Below are 19,180 nucleotides of genomic sequence, written 5' to 3'. Positions count from 1 at the left end.
TGTGTAGGGTGAACCATGATAAAGGATTTACACAGTGAAGAGGCTACTAACCTATAAGGATTTGCATCTGTTGTAGGTCAGCTAAATATTGTGACTTGTACTCTATCAGATAAGATGGAGGTTAATTCTTAAGGCCACCAATTAAGAAAAAATCCCTGCTAAGTTTAGTATCTTTAGCAGGGATGCCATCTGCTCCAGTGAACTTCCTGTTTCCATTTGGTTCTTCTCACCATCTTCGTCAGTCAAGTGCTTGAAGATCCAAACCAAGAACGTAAAGCTCATTGCACTAGTTAGCAGAGGTCAGGGACTTCCTACAGCAGCCACTTTAAAGCAGAAAGACCCTGCAAACTCCTGCAAATACAGTGGCAGGAGAAGCAAACCAACATTAGCATCATCAGAGAACAGCTCCACTGAGGCCATAATTATGCCATCATCCAGTATGCAAATGATGTTCCATGCTGACACTGCATTTCCAATCTAGATACCATTCACAGCTCCATCATAGGAATAGATGTAAATGGCCAGCTGAACAGAAAACCAAAGATGTCTGTCTCCTTCAAACAAATGCAACGTCCCTACACTTGGAGTAAACATTGACTCATAACTAACAGAACACCTTGTGGATCCAAGGTGTGGATAAGGCCAATGTATGCAAAACCACCACTCAAATGCAACACAGAAGGCAATTCTAGGAAGTTTCTAACATTGGAAATGTCAAACTAGTCTAACCACACTGAAAATGTCAAAGACTTGACAATACTCATAGGATTACATATTTTCACCAATCCATTGTCACATGTGTTTAGTCATGTATTGATACTTTTACTTGGTTTGTTCTGACAATTTGAAGGAGTCTTCATGTTTTCATTACTTCAGCCAAAGTAATTGCAAGGGCAAAGACCACCATGGAAATTATTACAGACAGGGATGATAGTGAGCACAAGGTCTGCAACAGAAGATTGAAAATATTTATGCTGGTGTAGTTGCATCAAGAATAATAAACAGCTTTTTATTTTCTAAACTAAGAAAAGCTCATCCACTTTTAGAAAGCCACTTGCCTTGGAATACCATTCAGGCAGATGTGACTGAAGATGGGTTCATTGAATAAGTCCATAAGGCAATAAAACTTTATAGATGTGGTTGGTTTCCTTTTTCATTTTTGTGATGATTAGCCAAGACGTTTCTACATGTTGGGAAGTAAAAATAATAAGTAATCATGAGCTATTTTAATATTCTATATTTTGAGTCTGGGGAAAGAACAAGTGCTTCATTTTTACAGAATCAGGGACAAAGAACTTACAATCATACAAGGCTCCAGACTGTCAGGAACAAAAATTTCAGTTCTGTAATGCACAGATACTTGGAAAATCAAAACATTTGCACACTGAAGTTGGATGTTGCTTCATTTCCAATTTGATTATGATATTGCACAGTCTCATCAGAAGGACATCTAATAAATATCAATTCTTTCCAAATCTCAATTTCAGTTGGAGAAATTCAAAGCATTCATTACTTATTTCCTCTAATTAGATTTGTGAAATCAATTAATCCACTTTCCAGATTAAGTTACTGGAAACAGGGTAGAGGGAATGTATAATCATTGACAAACTTGGAGTATTGAAAAGACCCAGTGATGCTGGGCACATTCAAGATTGTACTGGATTTAAACATTATCTCCTCATTAGAAAAATAATTTTAAAAAATAAAAGTTCAAGGTACTTGATGTAATAGCCATGTTTAGTTTAGAGCCACTATTTCCAGGAACATTTGATTTGTTGATTTATAGCTGAGAATTCCACAGATGTAGTCTCATACATGCCACTTTCAGAGTGCAAAGCTGGAAAATCATGGGTGAATTCATTCATCATTTATAAATGATAAATGAGATACAATCAATCTATGTATATTGAGTTCAACCTGGGTAAGTGTGAGGTGGTTCATTTTGGTAGGTCAAATTTGATGGCAGAATGTAATATTAACGATAAGACTCTTGGCAGTGTGGAGGATTAGAGGGATCTTGGGGTAAGGGTTCATAGGACACTCAAAGCTGATGTGCAGGTTGACTCTGTGGTTAAGAAGGCATACGGTGCATTGGCCTTCATCAACTGTGGGATTGAGTTTAAGAGTCTAGAGGTAATGTTACAGCTATATAGGATCCTGGTCAGACCCCACTTGGAGTACTGTGCTCCGTTCTGGTCACCTCACTACAGGAAGGATGTGGAAATTATAGAAAGCATGCAGAGGAGATCTACAAGGATGTTGCCTGGATTGGGGAGCATGCCTTACGAGAATAGGTTGAGTGAACTCAGACTTTTCTCCTTGCAGCGGTAGAGGATGGGAGATGACCTGATAGAGATGTATAATATGGTGAGAGGCATTGATTGAGTGGATAGTCAAAGGCTTTTTCCCAGGGATGAAATGGCTAACGTGAGAGGGCACAGTTTTAAGGTGCTTGGAAGTAGGTACAGAGATGTCACAGGTAAGTTTTTTATGCAGAGAGTGGTGAGTATGTGGAATGGGCTACCGGCGACTGTTGTGGAGACATATGCAATAGGGTCTTTTACGAGACACCAGGATAGGTACATGCAGCTTAGAAAAATAGAGGGCTAAGTGTAACCCTAGGTAATTTCCAATGTAAGTACATGTTCAGCACAGCTTTGTGGGCCGAAGGGCCTGCGTTGTGCTGTAGGTTTTCTAAGTTTTTATATAAGCCATCTTAAACAAGAGAAAATCTACAGAAGTTGCAAGTCAAAACAACCCACACAAAATGCTGGGGGATCTCAGCAGGTCAGGTAGTATCTCTGGAAAAGAACACAGTCGACACTTGGGGCCGAGACCCTTCATCAGGAGTGGTAAAAAAGATGAGGAGTCAGAGTAAGAAAGTGACAGGAGGGGAGGAAGAACTACAAGGTGATACGTATTTATTGTAAAAGACAAAATGCTGGAGGAACTCAGCAGGACAAGCAGCGTCTGTGCATTTTATGTGTGTTGCTTTCGATTTGCAGCATCTGCTGATATTCTGGGGTTTACGTACTGTGTTCTTTTTATTGTGTTCTTTATCTCTTTGTGGTTTTTTTGGGCTGCATCAGATCCAAAATTCAATTATTTTGTTCTTCATTACACTTCTGCATTGGAAATTACATTAAACAATTTTGAATCTGAAGTGTGGAAGGAGTGTTGAATGAATGGGTAATTTGAGGATTCGAAAATGCATTCGGTTTCGATAGAATGAAGCAATCATTTAGACCCCTATCAGTTCCGTCAACTGTATTGTGACGCTTTGGCAGGAGAGCATGGTCGACAGTCTGCCCCTGCATTTCTAATGACCGGTACTGTTTATTGCTCTTGTGTTAAAATGCTTTTGTGTGATTATGGCGGGAAATTCAAATTCATTTATTGTTGCTTGGGTTATACAGTTATTTGCTTGTGTATTTACTGGTCACCCTAATGGTAACTGGGGTGTGTGATGGTCACCTCCCCTGACTGCAAGAGACTGGTTGGGTTCACTTTCTGGGTCAAGGTCTGTTTTGAGTCTATCACAATTAAATGGTTGTTGAGTTAACAAGCTTTCTCGTCTGTCATTCTGGACTAAATGCTCGCCACATTTGTGTCAGGAGTGGGATGCGAGATTGAAGAGCTACGATGTTGGATAGAATGCCTTAAGATCCGGGGAATAAGACAAGGGACCAAGCAGAATGCCATCAGTGCACCCATGGGCAGGGCCCATGAGGACGATAGCCAAAGGGAGGACCTGCAACCTGAGCATCATGCCCTCCCAGGGGTCCCCAACAGAGTGAGCGTACCCAGGCTCTGCAACCCAACAGAACGGGGCGCATCACCCACCTCCATTGCGACCTGCTACAAACTGTACAACATGTTTTCCCAGGAGTTCCAACAGAGCAAGCGTACCCAGGCTCCCCAAACCTGGGGACAGAGCAGAGTGCATCACCCACCTCCATCGCAACCTGTGCCCGAGAAACCAAGATGCCGTAGCCCTGGGAGGATGGGCACCATGGTAGATGCCACCAGAGCAAGAGGAAGATCAAAGGGCCCTAACAATTTGTACCTCAAGGTCTGTCCTGAAGCTCCCCAGATACAATGGTACCAGCCGCCTGGAGCCTTACCTGACACAAGTCAACCTTGCTACCTGGCACAACAGGTGGAGCCCCACTGAGACAGCGGTACACCTTGCCCTGGCACTGGAAGGAGACGCCCTGTGGGCCCTCCTCAATCTAACACTAGCGGAGCAGCGTGACTACAGGGCCCTTGTAGTGGCGCTCGAGCAGTGTTTCAAGCAGAGGCTGTTGGTGGAAGCAATGAGGATAGAACTTTTATTAGCAAAATATACTTTATTCACAATATAATTATTTACAATAAACTATTCAATAACTAAATTATTCACAGACTATTACATTCTATACAGTTTAAAAATTTCAGCCACTCACGTGGCGCTCTGGTGGTTCATATTATACAACCATAGATGATGTTCCGGCATACAGGAGGGATCTGACTGGGTGGGCCTCTCTCACCGCCAGCCAGACTCGGTTTTGGTGCCGGTCGGTGAGGTCTGGCATTGATGCATTTTGCCAGATGACCTGCAAAGTCTGCTCCGGGAACCATCCCACTGTGTCTATCACGTCCTTCTCCTGCAGTGTCTGCAGCACATTCTGTGTTGACCACTGCCAATGGCCCTGTGGTCAAAGATGTTGTTCTGAAAGAACTCTTCCATGAAGGACGGGTAGTGTGGCAATGTCCAGCTGACTGGGGCATTGCACGGGAATGGGGCCAGACCTATCCTTCGTAACCAGGGCGACAGGTAGAATCTGGGTATGTAGAGGTACTTGGTCCCACATATTTGGGATCCACACACAACCTGATGCAGCCACACTCAAAGCTGGTCATCAGGATGAAGGTGACATTGGGAACATATCTGCATAAGAAATAAAATGGATGATCTTGAAATTCAGCTACAGATTGGCAAGATTGTGGCCATTTCTGAAACTCGGCTAAAGGATGGCTGTCATTGGGTGCTGAACGTCCAAGGATATTCGGTGTATTGGAAAGGTAGGTTAGTAGGCAGAGGAGGTGGTGTGGCTCTGTGTGTAAGAAATAATATTAAATCATTTGAAATGGATGACATAGGATCAGAAAGTGTAGAGTCTCTATGGGTTGAGTTAAGAAATGGCAAGGGTAAGAGGACCCTAATGGCAGTTGTTTATAGGCCTCCAAACAGCAGTCAGGATGTGGATTACAAATTACAGCAGCAGATAAAAGGCATATCAGGAGGGCAGTATCATTATAATTGTAGGGGATTTTACCATGAAAATGGATTGGGAAAACCAGGCCAGTACTGGACCTCAAGACAGAGAATTTGTAGAATGGCGAAGGGCTGGCTTTTGGAACAGCTTGTTGTTGAGCCCACTAGGGGATCAGCTGTGCTGGATTGGGTGTTGTGCAAAGATCCAGAGGTGATAAGTGAGCTTAAGGTTAAGGAACCATTAGGGAACAGTGATCACAAATATGATGGAGTTCACTTTGAAATTAGTGAAGGAGAAACTAAATTCCAATGTGTCGGTATTTCAGTGGAATAAAGGAAATTACAATGTCGTAAGAGGAGAACTGGCCAAGGGTGACTGGAAAGGGACACTAGCAGGAAGAACAGCAGAGCAGTAATGGCTGCAGTTCCTGTGAAATATTAGGGCAGTGCAAGACAGATGTATTCCAAATCAGAAGAGATTTTCAAATGGAAGAAGGACACTGCCGTGGCTGACAACTGAAGTCAGAGCCAAGTAAAAGCAAAAGAGAGGCATGCAAGGAAGCAAAAGCCAGTGGGAAGATAGAGGATTGGGAATCTTTTAAAGACTTGCAGAAGGAAAGTAAAAAGGTCATTAGGAAGGAAAAGATGAATTACGAAAGGAAGCTGGTGACTAATATCAAAGAAGGTACTAAAAGCTTTTATAAGTATATAAAGGGTAAAAGAGAGTTGAGGGTAGATATAGGATGATTAGAAAATTACACTGGAGATATTTTAATGAGAAACACAGAGATGGCAGAGGAACCAAATGTGTATTTTGCATCAGTGTTCACAGCGGAAAACATCTGCCGTATACCAGACATTCAAGAGTGTCAGGGAAGTGATGTATCTGCAGTGAAAATTATGACTGAGAAGGTGCTCAGGAAGCTTAATGGTTTGAGGGTGGATCAATCTCCTGGAACTGATGGAATACACCCTTGGGTTCTGAAGGAAATAGCTGGAGAGATCGCGAAGGCATTAACAATGATCTTTCAAGAATTGACAGATGCTGGCATTGTACCGGATGACTGAAAAATGCCAAATGTTACTCCGCTATTTTAGAAGGGTGGGAAGCAGCAGAAAGGAAATGACAGACCAGTTAGCCCCACAGCAGTGGCTGAGAAGTTGTTGGAATCAATTGTTAAGGATGAGATTACGGAGTACCTAGAGGCACATGACAAGATAGGCCAAGGCCAGCATGGTTTCCTGAAAGGAATATCCTGCCTGACTAACCTACTGCTATTTTTTGAGGAAATAACAAGCAGGGTAGACAAAAGAGATGCAGTAGATGTGATGTACTTGGATTTTCAGAAGGCCTTTGACATGGTGCCATACATGAGGCTGCTTAGCAAGATAAGAGCCCATGGGATTACAGGGGAGATACCAGCATGGGTGGAGCATTGGCTGATCGGCAGAAAACAGAGAGTGGGAATAAAGGGATCCTATTCTGGCTGGCTGCTGGTTACCAGTGGAGTTCCACAGGGCTGAGTGTTGGGACCACTGCTTTTAACAATGCATGTCAATGAAACCACACTTGGAGTACTGTGTGCAGTTTTGGGCTCCATTTTTTAGAAGGGATATATGGACATTGGAGAGGGTTCAGAGAAGATTCAGGAGAATGATGCCAGGAATGAAAGTGTTACTGTATGAAGAATGTCTGGCAGCTCTTGGCTGTATTCCTCAGAGTTCAGGTGAATAATGGGGGGGGAGGGGGCAGGGGGAGGGGGCAGGGGGAGGAGGAAATCTCATAGAAACAATCCGAATGTTAAAAGGCCTGAACAGATTAGATATGGCAAAGTTATTTCCCATGGTAGGGGAGTGTAGGAAAAGAGGGCACAACTTCAGTATTGAAGGATGTCCATTTAGAACAGAGATGTGGAGAAATTACTTTAGTCATAGCCTGGTAAATCTGTGGAATTTGTTGCCACCAGTAGCTGTGGAGGACAAGTCATTGAGTGCATTTAAGCTAGAGATAGATAGGTTCTTGATTAGCCAGGGCGTCAAAGGGTATGGGGAAAAGGCAGCGGAGTGGGGATGACCAGAAGAATTGGATCAGCATATGATTGAATGGCAGAGCAGACTTGATGGGCCAAATGGTCTACTTCTGTTTCTATATCTTACAGTATAACGCAGGGGTCCCCAACCTTTTTTGCACCGCGGACAGGTTTAATATTGACAATATTCTTGTGGACCGGCCAACCGGCGGGGGTGGGGGTCGGGTGTTGGTGTTCAACCTTCCCACTCCCAAATTAGGGACAAAAGTAGCAGTCAAATACGGGACACTTGTTTTTACCCCGAGAAAGTCTACCATGACCATGAAGCCTTGCGCAGGCACCTGTGTGCACATCAGTATGTGCCGATTTTGTTCTCCTCAAATCAATATTGCCTTAATCTTCCTGATTCTGTTAAGTGAAACCCTGACAAAGAGTCAGCAAGCATTTGGCATCGTCCTGACCATGAATGGGTTGTTCGAAGACCTTCTTCATTTCAGCAACAAAGGAGGGGAAGGAGGAACAAACCTCTGGCCTGTTATCCCATATCACGGTTGCCCAAGCCAAAGCATCCCCTCGTAAGAGCCCCACGATGCACGCGATCTTCGACTTATCTGAAGTGCAGGTACGTGGCTGTAGCTCAAAGACCAGAGAGCATTGTAACAGGAAGGCCCGGCACCTCCCTATGTCCCCAACGTAGGGTTCAGGCTCGGGAATGTATGGCTCTTAAGGGGACTGTGATGCTGCTCCCGGGGGTGACGCCATCCTGAGTGGTGCGGTTTGGGTCGTTGGGATTCTTGGAGAGAACAGAGAAAGGGCAGCTGGAACTTGATCCGCCTGCTCACTGACCTTCTGTACATTCGTGGACAACGTCTGACGGTTTTCCATGACCTCCCTAAGTAGTTGGTCGTGGGTGCCCAGTAGGTAGCCCTGACTGGCAAGGGCCTGTTGTACAGGATCCATGTCTGCTGGGTTCATTATGGCCAGTTCATTCTGTTGCAAGGACGAGGCTGAGGATGAACCCAAGTGCAGAACATGGGAGCGGAGGCAGAGTCAGGAGGCGTTCTTGACGTAGCGAGCGTGGAATCGGTATTCAGGAGTGATGCTAGACTTAGAACTGACAGTCCTAAGAACCATGAAACAAGGTTACTCACACCGGAGTTGACCAACGAACTGGCAGCTCCTTCTTCTTCCATTTCCGGCAGTTTAGACGCATCTTGGCGTATTTCTGCCCTCCACAGAATGTATAATTAGTTACAGAGTTTCAAGAAACTCAGATTCTTGAGTATACACTAGTCGCACGTAGAAACAGAATAATAAACTTTTCAATCAGATTGTGGTTCTCTTGGTGGCCAAACAAAGATTTAACAGAAAAACAAAATACATTTAAATCAGACAGCCTCTTGATCAATATGCTTCTCCCAATTTTATATCAATTACAACTCAGCAAAATATGCTGAACTGTCGCTGGACTACCAGTCACATAATCCAGTAGGATACCTTCCTATTATCTTTAAGTAATAGTTTAGCCCACAATGCCCCAACCTAAATCTTGTTAATTTCACCATATCTCTATGATTTAAAGAGTAACAGTCTGAGACCTTTTTAACTAGTGACTAGAAAATAAATGCCTTCCCTTTAATTCATTTTTCCAATTCTCCTGCCATTGCTTCTCTATACTTTAAAAAAAAATCTTAGTTCTCAATTCTGCACCACCAAAGAGTATTCTAATTCCTACTTGCCCACTCTGTAAGGAAGACTTTGCAATGCCATCCACAATTTCATTTCCCTCCACCCTATCATGCCCAGGTATCCATGTACATCTGACTTCACAACCCATCTTCCCTACTCTAAATAAAGCTAAGAGAATCTCAGTAATTATGTCAGGACGAGCTTTTGATTTATTCCCTTTTATAGCCTCTAAGGCAGCAGCAGAATCTGAACAGATGACAACCCTGCATAGTCGAGAGTCTTCTATCCACCATAAGGCCCAGAGGATTGTTAATAAACTGGCAGCTCCTTGTTGTGATCACAGGGTTTTTATCCTGCATTTGCTGATGGAAAGCAGGTGTGTGAGTTAGTGGAACCTGGGAATGACTGGAAACTAAACGAGGTGATTGAGGCCCAATTCCTGAGGTCAATAGCCAGGTGGGCGATTGCCAGAAGGGACCATGACACTATCCCGATGAGTAGATCTTGGCGATTTAATTTAACTCTGTTATCCGATGAGAACTTTTAAAAATTTATGAAGAATCAAATTACGCTTTTTTTTGAAGAAAATACGTCAGAAGAGACATCTAGTCTTATTATATGGGATACCTTTAAAGCATATATCTGGGATCAAATTATTTCTTATACTGCAAACATCATTAAAAAGCTAACAAAGAGAGAAACAAACTAGCTAATCAGTTAAAACAACTGGATCGTAAATATGCTTCGGTACCTGATCCTGAAACATGTGAAAGACGTATTGAAACCAAAACTAAATATGATCTCCTTTTAACCTATCCAATTGAAAGTCAGCTTTAAAAAGATAGAAGTCAGTTTTATATTCATGGAGATAAAACTGGTAAGCTATTGGCTAATCAATTGAAGCCATTTATAGCTAAGCGGCAAATTAAAGAAATACGTAAAATTAATGGGGATCTGACAACTGACCACTTTGAAATTAATGACACTTTTAGGGAATTTTATTCCAAATTGTATAGCTCTGACTCTGTTAATGATAATACTGCAATGAATAATTTGTTAGATCAATTAAATATTCTTAATCTTTCGATAGACGACCGTAGGCAATTGGATCAACCCATTTCCCAGGAGGAAATTGCTCAGGCTATTCAAGAATTGCATTCTGGGAAATCCCCAGGACCCGATGGATTCTCTGGAGAGTTTTATAAGGCTTTTTCCTCCTTGCTTATATCACACTTATGTTCTACCCTTACAGATTCCTTCAACATAACAGCATTATGAAGGACCCCATACACCCCTCATACAATCTCTTCTACCTTCTGCTGTCTGGGAAAAGGCACCAAAGCATTCGGGCTCTCACGACCAGACTATGTAACAATTTCTTCCCCCAAGCTGTCAGACTCCTCAATACCCAGCCCCTGGCCTGACACCTTGCCCTATTGTCCTGTTAATTATTTATTGTAATGCCTGCACTCTTTTGTGCACTTTATGCAGTCCTGGGTGGGTCTGAAGTCTAGTGTAGTTTTTGTGTGTTTTTTTTTCTCTGTGTTTTTTTTAAATGTAGTTTTGTGTACTTTTGCTTCCGTTTAGTTTCTCAACATTTTTTAAAGTTAGCCAAACCTTGTGGCTCTTCTGAAGTGGGTGAGGACTGTCTTTGGGAAACTCCCGGTCTCTTCCTGATATATTTCTCTCGGCCTCCTCCCGTCTCCGGCCTTCTCGATTCTCGCATTATTTCCCAAGCGGAGCGGGATAATTCCTCAGTCAGGCTTTCCCTCGATTTGGTCATGCTGACGGGCAACCCTCTGGCCTTCATGTCTGCAGTCACCTCTTCCACTGTCTGGTACAACCGCGTCCCATTGTCATAAAACACTCGAAGTTTAGCAGGTTACGGAGTTTGAAATCTAATCGTATTTTGCCTTAGTACTCGCTTTACTTCAGAGTATTCTTTGTATTTCTGGCGGACTGCGGGGGGGGGGTGGTAATCTTGGTCGAAATATATTAATTTATCCTCAAAAAACACTCTCTTCTTACCCCAGGCCCTTCGTAGAATCTCCGCCTTGGTGCTGTACCGAAGGAATTTAATTATTATTGAGCGTGGCTTTCTATCCTGGGTAGGTTTTGGGACTAATGCGCAGTGGGCTCATTCGACTTCCAGCTTCATAGCTGGGGGAAGATCCGCAGTAACTTTCCGACAAACTCCGTCATAGACGAGCCCTCTGCTCCTTCGGGAACGTTATAGATTCTGATATTTTTTCACCGTGATCTTCTCTCCAGGTCAAGCAGTTTACCTTCTTGGTGATATATGATTTTTATTGTCTTACTCAGTATCCATTCCACGTTTTGAATGCAATCTTCCACCTTCTCAATTTGAGTCTCTGCTACCGCTATTTTTTTATTAACGCTGGTGAGCTCTGCCTTAATATCATGGCGCTGCTGTTCTATTTCTTTCCGGAACTCCCTTATCTCTTTCAGGATTTCAAAGATATTCACCGCTTTGCCTGAACGAGGCCCAGCAGCCGCCTCGCTCGCACGCGGTCGGGTTGGAGCGCCACTCGCTGCACTCCTCTCGGCCGCAGGCACCACAGTGTCGCTTTTTTTATTTCCATTCCTTTTACCCAGTCTTGCCCCTCTTTTCAGTTCAAACATTTTTTGAAAGATATTATATCTGATGAATTAACGGGGCTTAATACACATTTTTCCGGAGGAGCTAGCGACTTAAGCTGCCATTTATGACGACGGCATCACCGGACAAGCTCTCTTGTTTCTATACAGATATTTCCTCCTACTGTGATAAATGTACTAATGGAGTGGCCACACTAATTCATATGTTTTGAACATGTCTGAGCCTTGAAAATTTTTGGAAAGGTGTATTTCAAAGTTTTTCTGTACTCTTTAATGTGATTTTTAAGCCAAATCCCTTGACTGCCATGTTTGGTATTGCTGAGGATAGTATCACAAAACTGAAGCCATCTAATTTGCGGGTATTGGCCTTTATGTCTCTTATGGCCAGGAGGGCAATCTTGCTCAAGTGGAAGGAGGCTGCCTCACCCACTCATGTTCAATGGCTACCTGAAGTTATGTTGTGCCTTGATCTAGAGAAGATTCGTTGTTCGATTTCTGATTCTAAACATGATTTTCTAATGTTATGCTTATTCCTGATAACGATGGATAAATATCCTGCTGAGAAACAGAAGATGCGTCAATACAAAGTTACATACCGTAGATTCCGGACTACAGAGCGCACCTGATTAAAAGCCGCTGGCTCTAAGTTTAGAAATAAAATCAATTTTTTAATTGTAAAGGCCGCACCGGATTTTAAGCCGCACCGGATTTTCGGCCGCAGGTGTCCCACGTTGTAATATGAGATATTTACACAGAAAGATATTACACGTGAGGATTTTTTAACTTTTAATTAAATCCATATGGTAACAAAAACAAATACATATTGCAAATGCTTTTTTTCGAACCGTGCCCATAACGCGGCTACTTTTAAATACGTTGCGTATACTTCTTTACTGAACAACATTCCAATATCTCCTAACGACTGGTAAAAAATATATATACTACAGCCTACCAGGAAAAGTTATTGATCACCTTTAACTTAAAAGCAGTGTTCGCTCAGATCCAAAGCCGCTCGCGTAATGCGCTCCCCCCCTCCTTTCCGTTTATCGCAAACCGGCATTTTCCCACAAGACACCACGAAACCGGGTGTGACGTCATAGCATCCCGCGATGTAGTACAGAAAACAAATATAGTTAAAACTCTTCTAACTTTAACTAGAAAATGAATTACTAAGCGAAAATATTATAAACTAAGTATGCCATAAGGCAGCACAATGCTTCGAGTGTTTTCCATGTTGATGAGGGTGAGTACAAATGACTGATTTACAATAATTTAATTGTGAAAGTGCGCTTGATTTATCGTACAATTTCATTGGACCTCTGTGAACTACTCATCAATTTTATTGGTCTACTGTTATGAGGCAAAATGTTTACGAGGCGGCATGAAAAAAAACCATGCATTAGCCGCTTCGGATTATAGGCCGCAAAGTTCAAAGCTGTTCAAAATGTGGGAAAAAAGTAGCGGCTTAAAATCCGGAATCTACGGTACTTGGAGTATGGTTTTATTCCATTCCCATCAGATCAGCAATGCTCCATGAGTCTTCTCTGTATTGCCTAATGAAGGAATGAAACCATCAAGATTGCGGGAACACTTCGGTAAAAGACACCCTCAAAAGGCCGCTTATGGTGTTACTCAGTTCCAGAAGATGAAAGAAGCATTTGAAAAGCGTTGAACACTCAAAGACCTTGATAGTGGTCTCATTGCTTCTTATAACATTTCCAAAATTATAGCAAAATGTGGAAAATCTCATGCAATTGGTGAAAGGTTAATAATGCCAGTGTATCAGAAATGCTCACCACTGTTTTCAAAATGGATACCAGCATTTTAATATCAATTCCTAAGTAATTACTCTGTAGCTTGTCGTATTGACAAAATGAGTGACGACATTGAGAATAATCTGTGCACAGAGCTACAAAAACAGAATTTCTGATACAATTGGATGAATAAACAGTGCAAGACAACGAGGCATTGCTAAAGGCATATGCATGGTTTATCAAAATTGGAAAAGCTTATGAAGAGATTGTCCTTTGTAAAAAGTTAAAAACAAATATCTGTCAAAAGGCTGCTGCTTAACACGTTTCTATGATCTTTTTGACACGGTGGTTCAGTCTTTGCTCCAATTCAACAAGAGCTTGGGAAGTAAGATTGAACTTCTACATGGAGCTGTAGCGTACCAAGCCGATCTGTGTGACGAAATGAACATTCTAAATACGAAACTGTAGGGTGAGAATTTCAATTTAATCCAGGCAAAAAGCACAGTGTCCACTGTGGGTAAGGAGTTGGACGTTTGGAAATAAATAAGCAAAACATTGGGAGAAGTATGTTCTCACAGTTTCCCTGTGTGGAAGGTCTTTCACAGATGGTGACTTAACAGAGTACTGCAGTCACTGTAGAAAGATTTTCAGAATGGATTCAAGGACTTGAACGATCTGGAAAATCTGGACTGGGTAAATAACCCGTTTCTTTGCAAGATGGAAGAACAGGGAGAGCGCTTGCAAGAAGAAATGATCAAAATTCAGGATGATAAAGAAGCAATATTTTTTCAAAAATGTTGGCTTTTTTGGTGTGTGATTACACTGTCGTACGAAGTTTCCTAGTCTTTGGACAAGAGCCAAACTGCTCTTCATTGCATTTCCATCCTCCTACCTTGTTGAAAGAGGCTTCAGTGCAGTGAACGACATACAAAGAAAAAAGAAACCGCTTGGACATTGTTACGCGTGGGGACTTAAGCCTTTTGCTGTCACAACTTGAACCCGATATTTCAACTCTTGCTAAAAAACCATCAAGCTCAAAGATCACAATGATATCGAAGATGCTGTACAACGTGGTGTGTAAGATAGCTTCTAAAGACAGATAAAAGTTTAAAGCAGAATCATTTTCTCATTTTAGCATATGGTAGATTTGATTTTACACTATGGCGGCGCCGGAAAGTATATTGTGCCTAAGAGGAGTGTTGGCAAGTAGGAAAGGTCGGAAAACACTGGGACTTTTTGGGAAGGGAGGAGCGGGCAGACGATCGGAGTTGGAAGAAGAAAACAGCCCCTCCCCCAGCGATCCGCAGTCTCCCGCGCCGCGCGGGCGTCGGAACACGCAGGCGCAGTGTGTGTCGCGTCACGAAAGGCGGTTTGTGACGTGGACAGTGGTGACCATGGTGTTGGCGGTTGCAATGGCGCATAACGTGTTTGAAAGGTATGGCGAGCGGACGTGTTTTCTGCTCGGGGAGTGGCGGGCATCACTATCCGCTGTCCGCCCGGTCGATACCCGCCGTGGCGCGGTTCTTGGCGATATGGTGGTGCAGGGTGAAATCACAGCCGGTCATTCACTCGCCCTGCGCGATGGTGTGGGCAGCGCTCCGGTGCCGAGCCCCGGGTCGGGCTGCCGAGGGGAAGGGGATGGTTGTGTATTGCTGAACCGAGTTACTTTTCACGGGGACGGATTTAACGATAATGATCCGCTTCGCGCTTTGTAAGGATCTCAGACCCAGAGCCAATGTCACGACCCAAGGTAGGAGCATGGCACATCGTAAACTTACATTGCGATGTCCTCCAGAGCCGGCCTTGTCGCCACCCTCGTCTACTACATTTACAATACTATCCCGAACATGCGAAGTAGTGACCAGGTATGACAGTGTAAAACCACTCTAGTCAGTTTTCTTTCAATTGTCGGCACAAATATTCATCTTCATCATCATTGTATGCCGTATCAGCCAAAGTGTTAGTGCTGTCAAATGGGACTTAACCTGCTGTAACCTGGGCTTGGGTGCCCAATGCTGGTTTTGCCTGGATCACACAGCAGAGCTGCAAATGTAGATGAGACATCAATTTTCCAGTAGTGAGGTGAGAGTGACCAACGTTGAGGCACTTCAGGGTCTGCGATGGCTTGTGGTATCAAGGAGTCCTGGTAAATTTGAAGCCTGCTGGCATCACTCTTCTGGCCCAGGTAGTGCCAGTGAACAACGCCACCTCAGGTTGATGTCCAGTCACAAACTGGAGAAAATCTGCAGATGCTGGAAGTCCAAGCGACACGCACAAAATGCTGCAGGGGCTCAGCAGGCCAGGCAGAGAGTGCAGTTGACATATTGGGCCCACTGTACTCTTTTCCATAGACACTGCCTGACCTGCTGAGTTCCTCCAGCATGTTGTGTGTGTTGCTCAGGTCGATGTTCTTGTTGCTGTTCCAGGGATTTGTTTGTTGTGCCGGGGAGGGAGGGTGATGTTCTTGCTGCTGTTCGGGGGATTTTTTTTGCGGGGGGGGGGAATGTTTTATTTTGAATGGGTTTTGTGACTGTGGAGAATTTAAGTCTCAGGGTTGGCTACTGCATGCAATCTTTGATATAAATATACTTTGACCTTTGATCAAAGGGACAATAGAGAGACAGATTAGGGGTGCTGGAAAACTGGAGCGACAGGTGCTAGATGCTGGAGGAGTTCGGGGGTCAGGCAGCAGCTAGGAGGGAAATGGACAATCCCTTCATAAGGCTGGAAGGAAGGGGGACATGCGCCAGAAGGAGAGGGCAAGAGGGGAAGAGGTGTTGATGGGTGATGGGTAAATCCAGGTGGAAGGTAGGTAAATGGGATTACTGTCAGGTGATAGAAGAGGCAAAAGGTTGAACAAGATGGAATCTGATAGGAGAGGGCAGTTGACTGTGGAATAAAGGGAAGGAGGTGAGGAATCTGAAGGTGCTGGTCTGTGATGTTGATGCAGGTTGGAGACTATCAGGATGGTATTGCTTCGAGCAAGCCTAACACTCTAACATGGTAGTCGAGGAGGCCCTAGACAGATACGTCAGTGTGAGAATTGGAAGCGGAATGGAATGGCTGCTCACGAGGATATCCTGACCGTTAGCATCTGGAATGAAGGTGTTCAATGCAGTGGTCCCCAAGTCTGCCTCAGGTCTCTGCAATGTAGAGCAGGTCACGCTGAGGGCACTGAATGCAATACGCTGATGGAGTTGCATGTGAAAGCTGCCTCTCCTGGAAGATTGTTTGAGGCCCTGAATGGTGGTGAGAACGATGAGTAGGGGCAGGTTGCTGGGATAAGAGCCTGGAGGGGAGTTAGCGAGCGATGAGCAGGCAAGGGAGTTGTGGTGAGTGATCACTGCAGAAAGTGGAGAGGGGAGGGGAATATGTGCCCTAAAGTGGAACTCTTGTAGTTCTTCTCTCACATTTTGGACTGGGTCAGGAGTTAGCTTTTTCATTGCAGTGCTTGTAAATCTTTGAGATTCTCCGTTGTCCCAATGGATTGGAGCTGATCGACTACCTTCACAGCTGAGACTGACAGCTTTTGGTAGAATGATTACATGTTATAGTTCTTCAGTCATTATATAAACTGTTCAATCTCAGCAATAATATTAAAGCGCAGTCTTCAGAAAGAATTTTAAATTACTTTGTATATTTAAAACAGTTTCCTGTTGCTACCTACATGATAATATCTTGTGGTTACCTTCCATTTCAAAAAGCTATCAGTCGCACTGAGTGCCTACAAGCTGACTGGGCTGGGAAATTTCAAACATTTACTCTCCTCAGTGAAAAGGTCTTCGTCACTCGGTCCTAAGCGACTGTCATCTCCTTGGATTTAGGTCTCTCTTTTCAGAATATACATCAAGGCTCATAGATTGTTAAAACCTAATGCAAAAATGTTACCGTGTGGTCTCCGCTTGTTCCTTTAAACTGAATGGGATGTGTGTCATGCAGGTGAGAAACTGCTAGAAAATTCAGCAGTCTAATGAACAAATAGGCAATTAAAAGAGAGAGAGGACTCTGACTTGGTTTTGATAACACTTTTAATTGTGACCTTGAGAGAGAGAGAGAGTACGGCGCCAGCTGAGACACGAGTTGGGAAGTCACCATGGTAACAGCTCAGAGCAGTTGAGCTAACGGACGGCTGGAATTTCGAATGGATTATAAAAAGTTGAGGCTTTTGGTCTGATAACGGCAGAGGAGACACAATATGGGAGAAGTGCGGAAGCTACCCGAGAACCCACTGGTGGAGTTTAAGACCACCACGAGGGTGGAGGCCACGGACCGATTAATTTCAACCTGTAATTACCAGTGTGGGTAAGAGCTTGCCGGTGGGGGGTCTGCTGGTGGTGAACCCGTGCTGTGGGTTAGTAGACCGTTCCCTAGATGGGGCTCTGTCCGTCTGTGTGGGGTTCACACAAAGTGACTCTAAAGACTTTGGAAGCAAGAACAACTAAAGCTGCCAACTTAAACATCAACTCAATTAACTCTCTCTCTCTCTCTCTCTCTCCGCATCAATTCAACTCGACGCAGCACAAAGTGAACTGAACTACCGTAGATTCCGGACTACAGAGCGCACCTGATTAAAAGCCGCTGGCTCTAATTTTAGAAATAAAATCAATTTTTTAATTGTAAAGGCCGCATCGGATTTTAGGCCGCACCGGATTTTCGGCCGCAGGTGTCCCACGTTGTAATATGAGATATTTACACAGAAAGATATTACACGTGAGGATTTTTTTAACTTTTAATTAAATCCATATGGTAACAAAAACAAATACATATTGCAAATGCTTTTTTTCGAACCGTGCCCGTACGCGGCTACTTTTAAATATACGTTGCGTATACCTCTTTACTGAACAACATTCCAATATCTCCTAACGACTGGTAAAAAAATATATATATTGCAGCCTACCAGGAAAAGTTATTGATCACCTTTAACTTAAAAGCAGTGTTCGCTCAGATCCAAAGCCGCTCGCGTAATGCGCTCCCCCCCTCCTTTCCGTTTATCGCAAACGGCATTTAAAAGCAGCGTTCGCTCAGATCCAAAGCCGCTCGCGTAATGCGCTCCCCCCCTCCTTTCCGTTTATCGCAAATCGGCATTTTCCCACAAGACACCGCGAAACCGGGTGTGACGTCATAGCATCCCGCGATGTAGTACAGAAAACAAATATAGTTTAAACTAAGTAGGCAGCACAATGCTTCGAGTGTTTTCCATGTTGATGAGGGTGAGTACAAATGACTGATTTACAATAATTTAATTGTGAAAGTGCGCTTGATTTATCGTACAATTTCATTGGACCTCTGTGAACTACTCATCAATTTTATTGGTCTACTGTTATGAGGCAAAATGTTTACGAGGCGGCATGAAAAAAAACCATGCATTAGCCGCTTCGGATTATAGGCCGCAAAGTTCAAAGCTGTTCAAAATGTGGGAAAAAAGTAGCGGCTTAAAATCCGGAATCTACGGTACTTAAACTTACCTGACACCGTAAGACTGATATCTACCTCCGGGACTATTATCTTTGTATCCACACACATTTGTGGAGAGATATATATAATATAGTTTATAACCTGTATCGTATTATCCGGTTTAATGATATTAATTTGTAGTAGTAATAAATATAGTCTTAATTTATAGTAAACCAGACTCCAGGTGTGTTCCATTTCTGCTGGTCCTTTTCAACTTGTCACGAGATTCGTGACATGGGCCTGTTTGGATGTATGGAACAATTTCCTTATGTCCGGGAACAGGAAAGTGTTGGATGTATTGGAAAGAGGTTAAAGCTCGGGAGAAAGCACAGAAAAGAACGATTTGTCGGAATGAAAGGCTTTGTATGTTATGACAG

At 43.4% G+C, this 19,180-nt stretch overlaps 1 protein-coding gene across 2 annotated transcripts in view; it reads left to right on the top strand.

Moving 5' to 3' along the window:
• The first annotated feature begins 14,709 nt into the window (after positions 1–14,709).
• Positions 14,710–19,180, top strand: part of LOC140740549 (palmitoyltransferase ZDHHC1-like) — a 50,278-nt gene continuing 45,807 nt past the window's right edge. The window contains exon 1 of one of the 2 annotated variants that reach the window (XM_073069801.1): positions 14,710–14,784. Coding sequence is in view for 1 of the 2 variants with exons in the window: in XM_073069800.1 (XP_072925901.1) it covers positions 15,085–15,099 (15 nt within the window). In the remaining variant the exon portion in view is untranslated. Of the gene's footprint in view, positions 14,785–14,948; positions 15,100–19,180 lie in introns of those variants that run through there. The other variant, XM_073069800.1, reaches the window with a different exon arrangement.

This window comes from Hemitrygon akajei, chromosome 17 (assembly GCF_048418815.1).
Source record: "Hemitrygon akajei chromosome 17, sHemAka1.3, whole genome shotgun sequence".
NCBI lineage: Eukaryota > Metazoa > Chordata > Chondrichthyes > Myliobatiformes > Dasyatidae > Hemitrygon > Hemitrygon akajei.
Note: the sequence above shows the minus strand (reverse complement) of the source record. Positions and strands in the feature narration are given on the sequence as shown.